Here is a 14,679-nt window from a genome sequence, read left to right as displayed (position 1 = left end):
ACCATACTTCACCACGTAGGTCAGTGCGGGTTGGTGACGGGAGTGGCAAGGGGCGGGTGGGGGTGCCGTTGACAGCAGTTGTCACGCTGCGTTCCGAACCAGGCGAGTTCGATTCCCCGCTACGGTGAACGTCAGCGATGCAGGAGTGTCAGGGAGGGGGGTGGCCTGGGAGGAGGTGGCCTGGGATCAGGGCGGGTCAAGGAGGGGAGGCATGGAGGGAGTGGCGATATGGAGGTAGTGGAGGCATGCAAGTCTACTCACGTGTGACAGTCGCCCTCTGTCACAGACACGGCTCATCAACTTCTCCACACGTGCTCCAGATCGACGGTGATACAGTGAGAACAAGCTGGTTAACCGAGCCATTAAGGAAGCATCACTTCTGCGGGCTCCTTACACCCCACACGCGCGCTCCCCCCAATTGCCTACAACACGTCCATGTACAGTCATGTTGTCGATCCACTGCTGGATGAGGGCCTCCTCACGCCAGTGGAGGGAGAATCAGGGGCGGCAGCAATGCCGCGCCGCTCTCTGCCGCCCGTCGCGTGTGCCCCAACTGCCCATGGCACCCTCAGTGGGCAGGGTGGCCGCCCAGCTAAGCGCCACCCAGGCTCAGCCCTGCTTAGCCGCAGATATCTGACGAGATTCGGCGCATTCCGGATGCTTTGGTCACAGGCGTAAAGACAAAGACCCCCCCCCCCCCCCCCGTATGGCCTTGAACAGGACTTTTGGGGCAAGTGCTGTTCGCGAGCGCCGATGAAGGCCGACACACGGCAAACGGGGGGTCGAGTGGCCAATAAAAACAACTCCCGGCCGCCTTTATCTTCCCAGCGCTGATGCTGTTTACACACCGTGGCACGTACTGATTTTAAGGCCGAGTCGACCTAGGGGATGACCAGGACCGGTTCAAATGTTCGCCACTGTTATTGGTCGTGAGAGGGAATGGAACTCGGGTCGCCAGGTTCGTAGTGCAGCGCGCCAACCGCTACGCCACCGCTCCCTACAAGGACACACACACACATAGGCTCAACAAGAACCGACATTCGCCACGAAGTGGCGGTGATGTCACCACGGCGCTTGTGCCATGCGAGGTGCACGTTGAGGCCACGTGAAGTGTCGAACGCCCGCTGGCAGGTCACGGGGCAGACCCAGGTGCCACGGGTCGACTGACTGAGATGACTGGCTGATGCACCACCTGTGCCCCCTACTGTGCCAACCTGCTGGGCTTTAGCCACCCGGCGCTCCGCTCATTGTTGTGAGCGTCGCTCCTCCGCCCTCCGTTGTTGTTGGAGGGCGACTGCCTCCAACTGCCCAGTAGCGTCCTTCACGAGCCTCCTCCACAGAGGCCGATCTTGACACCGCTGGTACCAGTCATCGGCAAGTCCACTCAGCTCCACGTCCTCCTGTACCACATCACTCCGTTTCCTCTCTAGCCCGTGCCGCGCTCGCTTAGCCCCCCTCTATTCCGCCGAACAAAACCTGTTTCGGCATGCGGTGGCGGGGCATGCGGGCAGACTCCAAAAAACACACGCGCGGTCACGCGCCCCGGCAAACACGACCGTGGTGGGGGAACCGAACACAGCCCCTGGACCACTCCGCCCCCTGGCGGCCACGACGCCTCCCTCTCGCGGCAGCGCCCTTCACGAGCATCGCCTCCTCCTCCCCCTCGCGAGGCGGATGCGTCTCTAACCACTTGCGTATGTTCTCTAATCCATCACATCCTGGACTCTTACTCCCCTTCCCCTGCTCTAGTCGCGGGCACAAGCAAAATATTGGCAGTACGCACGATTAACTTAGCCACTTACTTCGGTAAAAACCGCATCATAATATACGATCATAAATGGATATAATTCGGTGGATAAACGCGTGCCGGCGAGAGAGGAGCTACAGAATCCATGCGTCTGCACGGTGTTTAGTCCTCGCTGTACATCAACGCTCCCCCACAGATTTAAAAAAATGTCCTGAAATTTGAAGCACGTTTGGAAGCACGTTTTATTGGAAGCACAGTATAATTATTGTTGTTGTTGTTATTCACAGCAGGGCCGTCCATAGGTGGGGTGCGGTGCCCGGGGTAACCCCACCGCGTGGGCCCTCCGACGCCTTCAAACTAAACCGGAAATATTACGTCGGACGCCGTGACGTCGAAACACCCCAACCCGGCCCCCACCCCGAAACACGGGGCCCGGGGCGGTCACTCCGAGTCGCCGTACCCGAGGGACGGCTCTGATTCACAGCGATGAGACGACGAAAGTCATGAGCTCGTTGTGTGCGCCTTCAGAGAAGAGGTGTTCGGGGTCCGGGGGTGGGGCCAGGGGGGGGGGGGGAGAGAAGCTACCGCGACCCATCATCGCTTTGGTTTCCATTAAAAATATATATTCTATATTTTTAATGTAAAAATATATATTTTATATGTAAAAATATATATTTTATATTTTTAATGTAAAAATATCACTTTTTTTCCTCTCCACGTCAACAACATTATCGCGAGGCTTCCATTTAAAAAACAGGGTTCAGGGTGAAATAAAATTACTTGATGGATGGCGACGGTTTAGCCTCAACCCCATCGCGGTACAGACAGAAACGGCGTGTTGTGCCGGTAGTTCAATAGCATTGACTCTGTAGTCGCACTGCTGACGAGACGATGTATGGTCGGAACCGGTACAAAATTTGCCTGCATCGAACCAATGCTGCCGTTACCATGACCTGCTCGCGTGGCCGATGCCATAAACTAAACTTAAATAGGTTTTTTTTTTCATGCGGAGACACAAACACGGAAAAACGGCGCTCTCATCTTATTGTCCTCGAAAAGGAGATGGAGAGAGGGCGCCCGGCGAGTGGCTGGGTTAGTGGGGTGCTTTTTGTTAAAATGAGCTCGAGTTAAAACGACTGGCATTCATCGATGAGTAATTGTGCGTTCACATGACCCATTGCAGCCACTCACCGCCAAACTTTAAAAAATAACAAAAAAATCGATTCTCGCTTCGAGGTACGATTATTGATCGCGACAAGTCATCGAATCGCCAAAGGCGGAGGGCAAATCGTGACCTCTCAAAAACACTGCACATCCATTTCCCCCCACCCCCCTCATCCACGTGGTGGGCTCCGTGTTGACCGAACGTAACCCTTGCGCGACCAACCAGCGTCTCTCCTCTGGTCGCCCTCCTCCATGTCACGATCGCGGCCGCCCCAAACACAGTGGGCCAAGATGTACAATCACACACGTGGGATTTTCACAAAGTGCTTTCAACTTACACCTGAACTCCAGGAGGGTGATACACGTCTGCTGTGTTGTTTGTCGAGGCTCTATTCAGTACCGTGCTGCATGTGCACCGTTCAGGATCGCCCCGTGTACACGCAACTGCATCTGGAGTAACAGCAGCAAGTGGCGTTTCTACTTCAAGATCAGACCTGAATCGACTGATGAGGCGCACTGGTATAAACCCCATCCACAGTTTGCCAGCTGCAACAATGTTCTACCGGATACCATTGGTCTGGAAAGCAATTGTTAAAAGTGGAAATGTTGTTTCATCAATGGGACCGAAACACGTATTTACACGTGAAGAGAGCGAGACGATAACCCTGCTTCCGTCATTCGATTTTACCCATAATGCCCCCCACTCACGCATGGTGAATTGACCGTATAAAAAAAAACATTGTTGCCGTTTAAGAATTGGGTCAATAGTGTTGCGGTAAACTGGCTTTATATTCTACGGATTTTTCTTTCGCGTTAAAAAAAAGTAGGCGAGTTTGGCAAGCTCACGGTCGTTTTCAACATTAGCATATAACATAAAATAACACGAGTTTAACATTTACACGGGAAACCCGCGGCGTCTCGAAAGAGACGGGCGGACGGAGACTCCGTGGCCCGGATCTGTACCCCCCCCCACTCCCCACCGGCTGTCCGGGCTGATGCCCAGTGGGGCAGCTAGGGGGCAGAACCATCATCATCATCTCCGTCACAATGACGCCAACTCGTAACACTGCACCGATACTTTGGCCGCACGGAATCCGCTCCTCGCTCTCCCCCCCCCCCACCTTGATGTTTTTGGGGCCCTCTGGACCTTCTCAAGCCCGAAGGCCCGAGCAGAACTCTGTAGACGCGAAGGTAGCAACACTCCAGAGCCGCACATATTTATCAAGTAATTCGCTCTGAATTGGCCGAAACTTTTGATTGGAATCGATCAAGTTGCGCCAACCTTGGGTGGTACCGTTGAACGAAATGTGGCCTGGGGTCATGGACTATTTGGGACTTTACAAGGGCAAGGGGGGGGCTGGATTTGGCTTTACACTTCAACATTCGTCCACTCACGGCCACTTTCGCCGGCACTGCCCCTGAAGTTGATTCCCGGGCACGGGGGGGGGGCACCGATTGCCACGTGGTGAGGGGGAGGGGCGGCACTCGCCCACACCGTCAGTGGAGGGAACGTCATGGGTGTGATGGGACTTGGGGCACGCGGTCACGAGGTGGCACAGAGACAGATCAGAAACTTCCCAAGGGAGAGGGGAGGGGGCGCATCCCGATATTTCAAGCTTTTTAAATAAGCCCTTACATTAAAAATACAAGTCGATATCTTTTCCGTGGTAAATATCAATGAAATTAAAATTTTCGAGGTCTCGATTTTTCAATTGACCCCATCGCCCCTCGCCTACCACTCCCCCCCTTGGATCCGCCACAGAGGTGTTGACTGTGCAAACAACTGCTGGGTCTGCCAGAGGGAAGGGAGCCATGACGATGGGTGTTGGTGGCATCACCACCGGCGCCGTCCAGAGTGCCAGTGGTGATCTCACCAACGCAACTCCGAGCTCCTCCCCAGCTCGGTGGGACACAAAAGATGGACAACACTGCTGTACAGGAGGTGAGGCACGGCCCCCCAATACAAACCCCCCTCCCCCCGACCACCAGAATAAAAATGCCGCTCATGCGCCCCCTCCAAACGTGTGAGCTAAAGTCTTCTATCGCAGGGTGTCCAGGGTGAGCGTAGTGGAGTGGGGGGGGGGGGGGGCTCAGCTCCCCCCAGCTCTCCACCCCACGTGACTCGCAATCATCGTCCTCCCCGCATCCCGCAGAGGCAGTGTCGTGCTTGCGGTGCCAGAGACGTGGAACCACGAGATTGTTCTCATAGTCGGTGAGGGGGGGGGTATGCTCAGAGCAGCGAGGGGGGGTCCGGGGGGGTGTGGGGGGCCCCCTTTCATAGTGGGGGGTCGGCCGCAGCGCCTTGCAGTCGCAGGGCCTCCACGGTGGCGAGGAGGGCGGAGCGCTCGATGTCCGCGGCGCGCGCACTCTGCCGCAGCTTGCACTCGGCGCTCGCCAGGCTCTCGACGCTCGCCTCCAGGCTCCGCACGCGGTCCACGCACGCCTGGGGGGGAGGGGGGGGGTAAGGGTAGGGAGGCTCGTTCAGGATGGACCATGACGACCACGTCGCTGGCATCGTTGAAATTGTCCCGGGCCCGCTGTGCGTGGCGGCTCCAACGCCCCTCGTTTTGATCTATGCGACCCGTTTTGCCAGCGTCAGGAGGATGAAAAAGAACAGGCCTTCACCCTTTCCGGAAAGAATACAGGAGGCATTAACATGTTGAAACACCAAATAGACACCCATTACCACAAGGCGTCTCAAAAGTCTGCATGAACCACACGTGTGGTGAAACATGCAAACAAACGCACTTTGGTGACAATGTGCGCATTGTTGTTGAAACGGATTGGCCTACACCAGAAACCGCCTCCACGGCCTCGTCTCAGTGTCAAACCAGAGGAACACTGCCAGTGTCAGACCAGAGGAACACCGGCAAAAGGCGACCGGTACAAGGACAATGCAAGCACGGATGCGCGACCGCCACCCCTCACCTGCAGCTCCGCGCGGAGTCCGGCGTTCTCCTCGCGGAGCGCCGCGTTCTCCCTCTCCAGCGCCGCCCAGCGCGTCGCTTCGCTCGTCCTGCTCCTCGCCTCGTCGTCGTGATCGTCGTCGTGATCGTCGTCCTCGTCGTCGTGATCGTGGTCGTGGTTTTGATCGCCGGCGCTCCCCCCTCGGGGGGTCCTGGAGGGCTGGGGGGGCGGCGTGGAGCCGGCGTGCATCTCGTCGCGCAGCACGCGGTACTCCACCTCGAACGCCTGCAGCTGCTGCGTCAGGTCCAGACTCAGCACCTGGGGAGGCGAGATCGCATCGTCGTCGTCGTCATCACCATCCTAATCATTGCCATCGTCGTCACCACGAACATAACCTCCAGCACCAGCACCATGACTCTGAATTGTCACACCGCACACATCATCATCATCATCAATCAACCGCCACACATTGTTTTTTTATTGAATCCCGGTTGCATCAGACTGCAGCAGGTTGCACCAGATCGCACCAGATTTCTCCGAGTCCCACCAGACTGTACCCGGTTGCACGTGGTTGCCCCCCCCCACCCCTCCCCCCCGTGGTACCTGGTTGATGGTCTTCTCCATCTGCACGAGGCCGAGGTTGGGCAGCGTGCTCTTGAGGAACTCCACGATGCTCTCGAAGCTGTCGCACGTCTGCATGAGCAGCGCGTCGTGCGAGCCCAGCAGCGCCAGCGCCACCTTGAACACCACCTCGGGGCCCTGCAGGAACACCAGGTCTGGGGGCCGGGGGAGATCATGCGGAGCCGTTCGCTGGGACTGCTGATGACAACCAAAGCAGCAGCATCCTGTGAGGAAGCGGCGAGACTGAGCGAGACGCGGCGAGCCAGGGTGAGGATGGGGCTAGCGAGGGTGAGGATGGGGCTAGCGAGGGTGAGCATGGAGCTAGCGAGGGTGAGGATGGGGCTAGCGAGGGTGAGGATGGGGCTAGCGAGGGTGAGGATGGGGCTAGCGAGGGTGAGGATGGGGCTAGCGAGGGTGAGCATGGAGCTAGCGAGGGTGAGGATGGGGCTAGCGAGGGTGAGCATGGAGCTAGCGAGGGTGAGGATGGGGCTAGCGAGGGTGAGGATGGGGCTAGCGAGGGTGAGGATGGGGCTAGCGAGGGTGAGGATTGGTAAGACAGGGGTGAGTGAGGGTGAGTGAGAGTGAGTGAGTGAGTGTGAGTGAGTGTGAGTGAGTGTGAGTGAGTGAGTGTGATTGAGTGCGAGTGAGTGCGAGTTGGTGTGAGTGAGAGTGAGTGCGAGTGCTTATGACCGGCTCCAGTAACAGCAGAGGTCTCACTCCGAATCAGTCGAGCGGCAATATCTTTTCATCGGTTGCGTAACGCTGTGTGGAAGCTACCTGGTCTGTCGCTCCGCACTAAGCTTCAGGTCTTCTCGGCCACGGTCATTCCCTCCCTTCTCTACGCTTGCGAAACGTGGACCCCCCTAATGGAACATCTTCGCCGGTTAGAAACATTTAGGCTGGCCTGCCTACGATCCATCCTGGGTTTAACCAGACTGGATTGTGTGAGGAGCTCACAAATCCTTGAAAGATCTGGGCAGGGTCCCATCGGTGAGCTCCTCCGGCAGGCAAGGCTGCGATGGCTGGGTCATGTAGCCCGCATGCCCAGCCACCGCATGCCGAAACAGCTTTTGTTTGGCCGGATTGAGGGGGCTAAGCGGGCGTGGCACGGGCTAGAGAAGAGATGGAGTGATGTGGTACAGGAGGACGTGGAGCTGAGTGGACTTGCCGATGACTGGCACCAGCGGTGTCAAGATCGGCCTCTGTGGAGGAGGCTCGTGAAGGATGCTACTGGGCAGTTGGAGGCAGTCGCCCTCCAACAACAACGGAGGGCGGAGGAGCGACGCTCACAACAGCGAGCGGAGCGCCGGGTGGCTAAAGCACAGCAGGTTGGCACAGTAGGGGGCACAGGTGGTGCATCAGCCAGTCATCTCAGTCAGTCGACCCGTGGCACCTGGGTCTGCCCCGTGACCTCCTGCCAGCGGGCGTTCGACACTTCACGTGGCCTCAGGGTGCACATAGCCTGGCACAAGCGTCGTGGTGACGTCACCGCCACTTAGTGGCGAATGGCGGTTGTTGTTGTTGAGTGAGTGCGAGCAAGTGAGTGAGGGTGAGTGAGTGAGAGTCAGTGAGTGAGAGTGAGTGAGTGTGAGTGAGTGTGAGTGAGTGAGTGAGTGAGAGAGTGTGAGTGAGTGAGTGAGAGAGTGTGAGTGAGTGAGTGAGAGTGAGTGAGAGTGAGTGAGTGAGTGTGAGTGAGTGAGTGTGAGTGAATGAGAGTGAGTGTGAGTGAATGAGAGTGAGTGAGTGAGAGAGTGTGAGTGAGTGTGAGAGTGAGTTTGAGTGAGTGAGTGTGTGTGAGTGCGAGTGAGTGAGGGTGAGCGAGCGAGTATGAGTGAGTGACTGAGAGTGAGAGTGAGTGAGAGTGAGTGCGAGCAAGTGAGTGAGTGTGAGTGAGCGAGTGAGTTTTAGTGAATGAGTGTGAGTGAGTGTGAGTGAGTGAGTTTTAGTGAATGAGTGTGAGTGAGTGTGAGTGAGTGAGAGTGAGTGTATGAGTGGGAGCGAGTGAGGGTGTGAGTGAGAGTGAGTGTGAGTGAGTGAGTGTGAGTGAGTGAGTGAGAGTGAGTGTGAGTGAGTGAGAGTGAGTGTGAGTGAGTGAGTGTGAGTGAGTGTGAGTGAGTGAGTGTGAGTGAGTGTGAGTGAGTGAGTGTGAGTGCGAGTGAGTGAGTGTGAATGTGTGAGTGCGAGCGAGTGAGTGTGAGTGAGTGTGAGTGAGTGAGTGTGAATGTGAGAGTGAGTGAGTGAGTGTGTGAGTGTGAGTGAGTGTGAGTGAGTGTGTGAGTGTGAGTGAGAGCGAGTGAGTGTGAGTGAGTGCGAGCAAGTGAGTGAGGGTGAGCGAGCGAGTGAGTGTGAGTGAGCGAGTGAGTTTGAGTGTGTGAGTGTGTGAGTGAGTGTCAGTATGTGAGTGTGAGTGAGTGTGAGTGAGTGAGAGCGAGTGAGTGTGAGAGTGAGTGAGAGTGAGTGTGAGCGAGTGAGGGTGAGTGAGTGAGTGAGTGTCAGTGAGTGAGTGTCAGTGAGTGAGTGTGAGCGAGTGAGGGTGATTGAGTGAGTGCGAGTGAGTGAGGGTGAATGTGAGTGTGAGCGAGTGAGGGTGAGTGAGTGAGTGTGAGTGTGAGTGAGTGTGAGCGAGTGAGGGTGAGTGAGTGAGGGTCAATGTGAGTGTGAGCGAGTGAGGGTGAGCAAGTGAGTGAGAGTGAGTGAGTGCGAGTGAGTGTGAGTGAGTGAGTGTGAATGTGAGTGAGTGAGGGTGAGTGAGTGAGGGTGAATGTGAGTGCGAGTGAGTGAGGGTGAGCGAGTGTGAGTGAGTGTGAGTGTGAGCGAGTGAGGGTGAGCGAATGAGTGAGAGCGAGTGAGTGAGAGCGAGTGAGTGAGAGTGAGTGAGTGTGAGCGAGTGAGTGTGAGCGAGTGAGGGTGAGTGAGTGTGAATGTGAGTGCGAGTGAGTGAGTGTGAGCGAGTGAGGGTGAGTGAGTGAGAGTGAGTGTGAGCGAGTGAGGGTGAGTGAGTGAGTGAGTGCGAGTGAGTGAGGGTGAATGTGAGTGAGTGAGTGTGAGTGAGTGTGAGTGTGTGAGTGAGGGTAAGTGAGTGAGTGTGAATGTGAGTGCGAGTGAGTGAGTGTGAGCGAGTGAGGGTGAGTGAGTGTGAATGTGAGTGAGTGAGTGTGAGCGAGTGAGTGCGAGTGAGTGAGGGTGAGCGAGCGAGTGCGAGGCACCGACCGAACACACGGGCGACGAATCCGAGAGGGAACTGTGATGCGAAGAGAGTGAGGAACCAGGGCGGTGCGTAGAGGCTGGGCCCAATCTCCGCCTCCTCCATGTGGGCGTGCAGCTCGCGGTGGTGATCGTGCAGCAGCCGCGACAGCTGGTACATCTGGATCTACGCGGGGAGAGCACGCGGGGAAAGAGTCGAGAGAGGAGAGAGTAGGCAAAGAGCAGGCAGAGGGTTTTGGTTCTAGATTTAAAGCTTTCGTGACTGCAAAGATCCATACTCTTTGGTTCTATTCGGTAAAATCACGTAGGTAAAAAAATAAAACAACAAAAAATCACGACGTTTCGGCCACAACACAAGCAGCCTTCATCAGGTGAAGGGATCAGGCTGTCTCGAGGACAGCGCTGGAGTGGAACACAGCCACGCTCAGACCACGACCTTTAAACTGTGTGCGAGGAAACAAGGGGCCTTGACAAAGTAATTGCAATAAAAAATTAGCATTTGATTGCCCGACTTGGCATAGAAGTGGTGTACATGCAAGTGCACATGCCGGTTGGCGCAGGGGGCGGGGGGGGAGTTTACCTATTGATGGTGTGAAAAGGGAATTTAAGAGCTGCGAAAGTTTGGGGTACCACTACTTGAAAAATATACTGTACCATTGAAATTAGTTTAATGTTTGGTTCGATTTAGAACATCTTTCCAATGGTTGCTTAATTTGAAACCATCTTCTCGGTTGAAATTGTGTATGTGCTTGTAGATCTGAATTGCCTCGTGAACAAATCTCTGATAAAAACCCGTGGGTTTGCAAAGAACCTTGGTATCGGAGAAAATTATATCGTGATCACCCACAGCGTTGTAACAATGATCAGCCTCGGCAGAAGAATCCGTTCTACCGTGTTTCAAATCTGATTTGTGCTCGCGAATTCGGTCAGAGACATGTCACTTTGTCTCCCCGATATAGCAATCACTGCAGGTACAACTCAATTTGTAAACCCCGGGATACTGTAAGTCAGGAATGACATCCTTCACGGATGGGATCAGATCACGAATTTTGTGTACTGTATTTAACTGGACCTGGATCTTGTGTTTGTTTAGAATTTTGGAAATCCTTTTAGTAACGCCTGCTGTATATGGTAGTGTGATGGTTTTGACCGGAGTAGCAAGTGGTTGTTTCTGTATGGAGGGAGAAACAGCTTGGCGGATGGTACGGTCAGAGTATCCATTCCTTTTGAGGGCCAGGTGTACATGTTTTAATTCACTGGTCAGGTGGTGTTGGTCCGAAATGCAATGACCCCTATGGTATAAAGTTTTGATGAGAGAATTCTTCTGGGCTGGGTGGTGGTGGGAATCAGGCTTCAAGTAGGAATCCGTGTGGGTGGGTTTCCTGTAGACAGAATGCCCCAATGAGCCATCAGGTCTCCTCTCAAACAGATCATCCAAGAATGGTAGCTTGCCATCTTTCTCCACCTCCATGGTGAATGTGATGGCGGGATGTCTGGAATTGATGTGGTGTAGGAAAAGGTTCAGAGCTGGGAGGCCATGTGGCCAAATGACGAAAGTGTCATCCACATATCTCTTCCACAGGGAAGGTCTGAGGGTGTAAGTCTGGGTGGTGTCTGATTCAAATTTCTCCATGAAAATATTGGCTATCACTGGTGACAAGGGGGATCCCATGGGGGTATCCTCATTTTGTTTGTAGAAGGAACCATTCCAAGTAAAGTAGGTATTGTTGAGGCAGTGCCTAACCAGTGCAGTTGTATCGGGGTCTAGTCCATGTTGGACCAAATTTTCAATTATTTCAATGGTATCAGGCACTGGGACCTTGGTGAACAAAGAGACCACATCGAAGCTGACAAGGATATCGTCAGGGGACAGTACAACGTCTTTGACCATAGAGACCAATTGGGCTGAGTTAAGTACTGCTGAGGCGGTCTTGCCAGTGAAAGGCAGCAAGGTATCTGACAGAAAACGGGCTAGTCTATAGGTAGGGGAGTTGATCGTGGATACGATGGGTCGTAGTGGGGTGCCTTCTTTATGAATCTTAGGAAGACCATAGAATCTAGGGGGTCTTGCAGCAGAAGGTTTTAGGGAGGGACGTTTAGTTGGGTCGATTAGGGAGGTCGAACTTGTGATGATCTTGTTGGTTTCTATCGCTAGGCTATTGGTAGGGTCATTTTTAATTTTTGAGTAACTTCCATCGTGGAGCAGATTCTGGATTTTGTTGTTGTATGAATCTTTATCCATAATTACAGTAACGTTGCCTTTATCGGCAACGCTACTGACGATATCCTTGTCAGCTTCGATGTGGTCTCTTTGTTCACCAAGGTCCCAGTGCCTGATACCATTGAAATAATTGAAAATTTGGTCCAACATGGACTATACCCCGATACACCTGCACTGGTTAGGCACTGCCTCAACAATACCTACTTTACTTGGAATGGCTCCTTCTACAAACAAAATGAGGGTACCCCCATGGGATCCCCCTTGTCACCAGTGATAGCCAATATTTTCATGGAGAAATTTGAATCAGACACCACCCAGACTTCCACCCTCAGACCTTCCCTGTGGAAGAGATGTGTGGATGACACTTTCGTCATTTGGCCACATGGCCTCCCAGCTCTGAACCTTTTCCTACACCACATCAATTCCAAACATCCCGCCATCAAATTCACCATGGAGGTGGAGAAAGATGGCAAGCTACCATTCTTGGATGTTCTGTTTGAGAGGAGACCTGATGGCTCATTGGGGCATTCTGTCTACAGGAAACCCACCCACACGGATTCCTACTTGAAGCCTGATTCCCAGCACCACCCAGCCCAGAAGAATTCTCTCATCAAAACGTTATACCATAGGGCTCATTGCATTTCGGACCAACACCACCTGACCAGTGAATTAAAACATGTACACCTTGCCCTCAAAAGGAATGGATACTCTGACCGTACCATCCGCCAAGCTGTTTCTCCCTCCATACAGAAACAACCACTTGATACTCCGGTCAAAACCATCACACTACCATATATAGCAGGCGTTACTAAAAGGATTTCCAAAATTCTAAACAAACACAAGATCCAGGTCCGGTTCAATACTGTACACAAAATTCGTGATCTGATCCCATCCGTGAAGGATGTCATTCCTGACTTACAGTACCCCGGGGTTTACAAATTGAGTTGTACCTGCGGTGATTGCTATATCAGGGAGACAAAGGGACATGCCTCTGACCGAATTCGCGAACACAAAATCAGATTTGAAACACGATAGAACGGATTCTTCTGCCGTGGCTGATCATTGTTACAACGCTGTGGGTGATCACGATATAATTTTCTCCGATACCAAGGTTCTTTGCAAACCCATGGGTTTTTATCAGAGATTTGTTCACGAGGCAATTCAGATCTACAAGCACAGACACAATTTCAACCGAGAAGATAGTTTCAAATTAAGCAACCATTGGAAAGATGTTCTAAATAGAACCAAACATTAAACTAATTTCAATGGTACAGTATATTTTTCAAGTAGTGGTACCCCAAACTTTCGCAGCTCTTAAATTCCCTTTTCACACCATCAATAGGGAAACTCCCCCCCCGCCCCCTGCGCCAACCGGCATGTGCACTTGCATGTACACCACTTCTATGCTAAGTCGGCCAATCAAATGCTAATTTTTTATTGCAATTACTTTGTCAAGGCACCTTGTTTCCTCGCACACAGCTTAAAGGTCGCGGTCTGAGCGTGGCCGTGTTCCACTCCAGCGCTGTCCTCGAGACAGCCTGATCCCTTCACCTGATGAAGGCCGCTTGTGTTGTGGCCGAAACGTCGTGATTTTTTGTTGTTTTATTTTTTACCTACGTGACTTTACCGAATAGAACCAAAGAGTAGGGGGTTTTGGTGTTGGCGGTGGTGTCGGTGGTGCAGTGATGGTATCGTTTCATTGGAATTCTTTAGCTTTCTCTATCGCTTGGATTGTATCCATACTTCCGAGCGCAGTATTAATTTTACGTGCAGTCCTTACGGATACTTCAAGCGCATTATAATACAGAGGTGCCGGCGGCGGTGCCGGCGGCGGCGGCGGCGCCCACCTGCAGCGTGGTCATGTCGGGCTGGTACTGGCGGCGCAGGCCCATGTGGCCCATGAGGAACTTGAGGAGGGCGAAGGCGTCGCGCTCGTCGAGGTGCAGCAGCAGCACGCCGGCCACGAAGCTCAGGCCCTGGCAGTAGCCCACCTCGGGGTCCAGCAGCGAGTAGGCCTTGAGCAGGTTGTAGAGCGCCAGCTGGCCCGAGCCCAGCTGCGCCGAGAAGTACGGGTGGGCGGGGAACGTGCGGCCTGCGGGGAGGGGCGGGCACGGGGAGGTGAGGAGGAGTGAGAGGAGGAGAAAGAGGAGTGAGGGTACGTGGGGAACGTGTGGCCGTCGGGGACATGGGAAGAGGGAGGAGTGAGATGAGGAGGGGTGAGATGAGGAGAAAGAGGAGTGAGCGTGACATTGGGGCTGTGTGGCCTGCAGGGATACAGGAGGGGTGGTGGAGGTAATGAAGGGGGGAGGAGGGGACGGTGATGAGGAGGTGGGGGCCAAGGTGGAGTGAGGAAGAGTTGGCGTGAGGAACACGAGGAGCGAGCGAGGATACGGAGAGCGAGGAGGAGCGAGCGAGAGGAGCGAGACGAGGAGGAGCGAGCGACACGGACTCTCGCTCCACCACGAAGCCACCCCACCGGGCTCCGTGCCGGAGCGAGATCTCCGCCAGGCTCGAGGCTGACGCGGCGGTGGCGCCGTTCGGCAAGCCCGCCGTGAACGCCGGCGCCCGCTCGACAGCCGCCCGCGTGGCTCCCGCGGTCTCACCCAGGTCGATGAGGATGGCGTGCTGCTGTGCCGTCAGCTGTTTGAGCAGCGTGTGGTAGGGGACGTCCGCCAGCTGCTGCTGCCCCACCTCGTGCTGACCCCGCTGCGGGTGCCGGAGCCGGTGCTGCTCAGCGAGGAACTGCCAGATCTCACCACGCCGGGCACGCGGCACGCCTGCACACGCGCGCAAAGACCGCCCCCCTCCGTGTAGC

General features: G+C 54.5%; 1 protein-coding gene across 4 annotated transcripts in view; it reads right to left on the bottom strand.

Annotated features, from left to right (window-relative positions):
• Positions 1–1,971: 1,971 nt before the first annotated feature.
• The window catches only part of LOC116943024 (TBC1 domain family member 1-like), a 31,815-nt gene continuing 19,107 nt past the window's right edge, over positions 1,972–14,679 (bottom strand). For all 4 annotated transcript variants that reach the window (XM_032955624.2, XM_076067391.1, XM_076067392.1 and 1 more), the window contains 6 exons: positions 14,468–14,641; positions 13,712–13,956; positions 9,650–9,809; positions 6,422–6,594; positions 5,840–6,136; positions 1,972–5,354 (listed from right to left, as the gene is read on the bottom strand). In XM_032955624.2, the coding sequence (XP_032811515.2) occupies positions 5,187–5,354; positions 5,840–6,136; positions 6,422–6,594; positions 9,650–9,809; positions 13,712–13,956; positions 14,468–14,641 (1,217 nt within the window). In that variant the 3' untranslated portion in view covers positions 1,972–5,186. The remainder of the gene's footprint in view (positions 5,355–5,839; positions 6,137–6,421; positions 6,595–9,649; positions 9,810–13,711; positions 13,957–14,467; positions 14,642–14,679) is intronic.

This window comes from Petromyzon marinus, chromosome 16, assembly GCF_048934315.1.
Source record: "Petromyzon marinus isolate PM22_M1 ecotype Great Lakes invasive population chromosome 16, UKy_Petmar_22M1.pri1.0, whole genome shotgun sequence".
Lineage (NCBI taxonomy): Eukaryota > Metazoa > Chordata > Hyperoartia > Petromyzontiformes > Petromyzontidae > Petromyzon > Petromyzon marinus.
This window is presented reverse-complemented; position numbering and strand designations above follow the sequence as displayed.